This window comes from Pseudophryne corroboree, chromosome 2 (assembly GCF_028390025.1).
Source record: "Pseudophryne corroboree isolate aPseCor3 chromosome 2, aPseCor3.hap2, whole genome shotgun sequence".
NCBI lineage: Eukaryota > Metazoa > Chordata > Amphibia > Anura > Myobatrachidae > Pseudophryne > Pseudophryne corroboree.
In genome coordinates this window covers 658,008,572-658,012,354 of record NC_086445.1, presented here as the reverse complement: position 1 = coordinate 658,012,354, position 3,783 = coordinate 658,008,572, and the positions used below count along the sequence as shown (strand labels likewise).

General features: G+C 42.9%; 1 protein-coding gene across 1 annotated transcript; it reads left to right on the top strand.

Moving 5' to 3' along the window:
- Nucleotides 1-416: 416 nt before the first annotated feature.
- Nucleotides 417-2,146, top strand: LOC135006236 (uncharacterized). The gene is made up of 3 exons (XM_063952007.1): nucleotides 417-564; nucleotides 640-852; nucleotides 1,467-2,146. The coding sequence occupies exon 3, from the start codon at nucleotides 1,478-1,480 to the stop codon at nucleotides 2,144-2,146; it is 669 nt and encodes a 222-aa protein (XP_063808077.1). The 5' UTR covers nucleotides 417-564; nucleotides 640-852; nucleotides 1,467-1,477.
- Nucleotides 2,147-3,783: the final 1,637 nt, after the last annotated feature.

Here is a 3,783-nt window from a genome sequence, read left to right as displayed (position 1 = left end):
GCAAAAATTGTTGGTCAGATATTGCAGGCCTATGCACCCTTAAGGTGTGTTTGTGTTTAGAAATTGCATTTTCCATCTTGCCTTGGCTGTATTTTTTATTTAATTTTGCTCAAAAACAGGTGCAATGCCTGCTGGTATGTGTATTTGCAATAATAATTTTGCGATATTGCTTGGACATCGGTGTTGTATCTAATAGCATTTTTAAATATTTTATTTATTTACTTCAAAAAAAAGGTTCCTACAAATTCTAAATTTCATTGTGGTTAAATTTGCAAGTATTCAATCTATGCAATATCTGACACATAATTCTCAAATGTAACTGATTTATTTGGTGCAACACCATGTACATTTTGATATACACCACAAATTAAGGAAGCACGAAGATCTTAAGCAGAAATTAGTTTAAATTAGAATACCTAATATATGGTTACAGTACACTAAGGCTTTGCAGTTATAATTTTTACACAAAGCATGGTAATAATGTTTGCTCCACTTTTTCTACAGTCCGACAGACCAGCCGGCCAGACAGGCCTCAGACAACTCAGGATGATGCTGGGATTGCAGGTAAGACTTCACTGTAGTCACATATTCTGCAAACACATAGAAGTACAAAATATTAATGTTTATATATTCTCATAGGTTCTGCTTCTGTAAGCCGACCTCCTGTAAGGCGCCCATCACAGGGCTCGGGGCACTTACCCAGGAGGCCAAGTAAGACACGGCGTCTTGGCACGGAATCTGCGGATCCATCTTCCCCACCCAGGCGGCGCATTTCTGCAGTGTCACCCCAGCCACCACTGGCACTATTGGCGAGTCCACAGAGTGATGAGCCCCGATCACCTCAGTTATCTGGTGAGTCAAAACAGAAACTAAACACATAGCAAATAATCTACACAGTACAGTTACTATGTTGTGAGTTGGAGTTGAGATTACATGTTTGCCATAACAAGCAATGTGATGTTACGTCTTCAATTGTTAAAGGTGCAAATGCTTAATTTTTCTATGTCTTAGTGGTTGATATCGCCAACATCATTTTTAAAATCGAACATACATTTGTTAAAATATTGGCCACACACGTGCACATAAAAATAATTTAAAAACCAAAAAAAAAAAAAAAAACACCCTCCACAACATTATAGTGTTCACACATCTCCCCTGTCCGGTATGTAGACTGCTTACTTGCTCCACTCCTCTGGACTATCCAGGTAAGCAGTCTATATCGTGGACAGGGGAGGTGACATAACACTGTAATGCTGTGGAGGGGAGGTAGTTAGGTGAGGATTACGCAAGTCTGTCTATGTGCACGCCTGTGATGGTATATATGTTTTTGGAGAAAAAACAAATTATATGTTTAGAAAAACAACTCTAAAAACTTGAGAAATGGAGTATTATGAATGTAGTAATGTGTAGAACTAGCAAATATATTTTAAGAAAAATAAACATTGCATGTTGGCCACCCCATACAGAGCCCAGCTTGATGGCCGACGTGGACCAGCAGGGACAAGACCAACAGGCAACCTTCACACTGCAACTAACACCTGTTGACCCGAGCCAGCCAATACAGCTGCAGGATATCCCCCAAGCCTCCATGAGTCCACAACTGGCACAAGCTCCACCCCAGCCACAAATACCAGATGACTTTTGGGCCAGTTGGACAAGCCAACAGGCACAAAGCAATGCCAGCCTGACCGCACATACCCAACACCTTGCCAGTCTGCCCCATCATCTACCGCGCATTAGTCGCAACTCGGGCAGACTGATTGTCCAAGTAGGCCGAATCGCAACATCGATGGAGCAAATACGAGCAGACAACAACCAAATGCTGGCTCATTTAACGCGCATCATTGATGAGCAACAGCGCCATCAGCAGGCACTCGTACAACTCATTCAGCACAACCAGGTTGTGAATGAGTCTTTATCCCGGATTGTAGCCAGCCACACTGCAACCAACACACAACTTAATGCTAGCATAAATAATTTGAGCAACAACATAACATTGATGGCAGCTCAACAAGTGACCTCCAGCTCTGGAACCACGACCCCTATCCAAACGCCAGTAACCTCCCCTGTTCGGCGTTCCTCCCGAGCACGTGCCAGTGAGCCAGCACAAAGCACATCACCCAGCACACACAAGCGGAAAAAATAAGACTTTTGACAAATTTGATTTACGCAATAAAAATTTTGATTTGACAAACACACAACTTCCTGTGTCCGTCTCAAACATTGTAGAAGCTGCTATGTATGTATGTATGTTTTTCATGGGTAATGACTGAAAATGTATTTATAACATAAACTAAGTACAATGTACACACCACTATAAACAACAAACAGTAAGTAACAAAACACACAATTGAAAGTATTGCAAAGTGTTTAGTCAAGGATAATTACATCCGACAAAAACTTACCAGAAAAATACAGCTGGATCACTTCTTGCCGTACCTGCCTCCCTACATATGTACTCACACTGTCACCAGATGGTTCTAACTCCTCTGCTTGCTGACTGCTTTCTCCCTCATCATGTGCCAGATGTTGACTTAAACACAGATTATGGAGAAAACAGCAGCAGAACACAATTCTAGTCACCTTTGAGGGACTATACAACAAAAGGCCTGCAGATTTATCCAGACACCGAAACCGTGACTTCAGCACACCAAAACATCTTTCTATCACATTCCGCGTAGCCTTATGTGCATGATTGTAACTGTGTTCAGCAGGAGAATCCGGTTGGGACAATGGAGTAAGGAGCCAAGAGTAGCAGCCGTAACCCCCATCACCTGAAAAACAGATATAGTCAACATTACTACATGTGTTAGATTATTCATTCCCCTAGTCAAAACTAGAGTTTGTGGTTAAAAGACATACACACAAAACATTTTAAACATACCCAACAGCCAGCCATCAGGCATTTGTCCGGCCTCAAATTTATCGAAGAGCGATGACTGACTGAGGATGAAGGAGTCATGGCAGCCACCAGGGTAACCTGCAACAACACTCATAATTTTAAAGTTTGCATCACAGACCACCTGGACATTAGTTGATTGGGCCAGATGTCTATTCGTATATATGTATTGGCGGCCCCTAGGTGATCTCAGCTGAACGTGTGTGCAATCTATGGCCCCCAGCACATTGGGCATGCCAGCAAGCTCATAGAAAGCTACCCTGACAGCACGCCACTCCGACTCCTCGGTAGGGAAGCAGATTGAGGCATTAATATGTGGATCCAAGACATCCAAAATCTGAGTGGACATTAAACAAGCTAAGGTGAGTGTCATGTTAGGTATTCTATACAATACTGTGTTGTTTGTACTTACAGAAGCAACACTTAGACATAACCGCCTATGTATTTTTAGACTCACCTGATTCAAATATCTTGAAAAGGTGGGCTGTGAGATACCAATCACGTCGCCTGCCACAGCCTGGAAGCTTCCAGTAGCCATAAAGTGTAACACAGCCAGGAGTTTGTGTAGGCCTGAGACAGAGCGAGAGCGTGCTGTCTCAGGGTCTATGCCCAGTTTGACAAGGTCATACAGGTGGAAAATGTTGGTTCTATTTAGGCGGAACATCTGTATGACCCTATCATCGGACAATGCGTTTAAGTTTAAACGACCTCTAAAAAAACGAGGCTGGCGCAGCCTCCGCGGCACCTGGACAACCTGCTGACCATGTTCACTTACCTGGGCCTGATTCCTGGAAGCCTCATGGAGCAGTCTAAGGTATCCCACAGCAAACATAAATTCATTGGCACACACCACAGCCGCCATTTCAGAGTGAGAGAAATTCAAA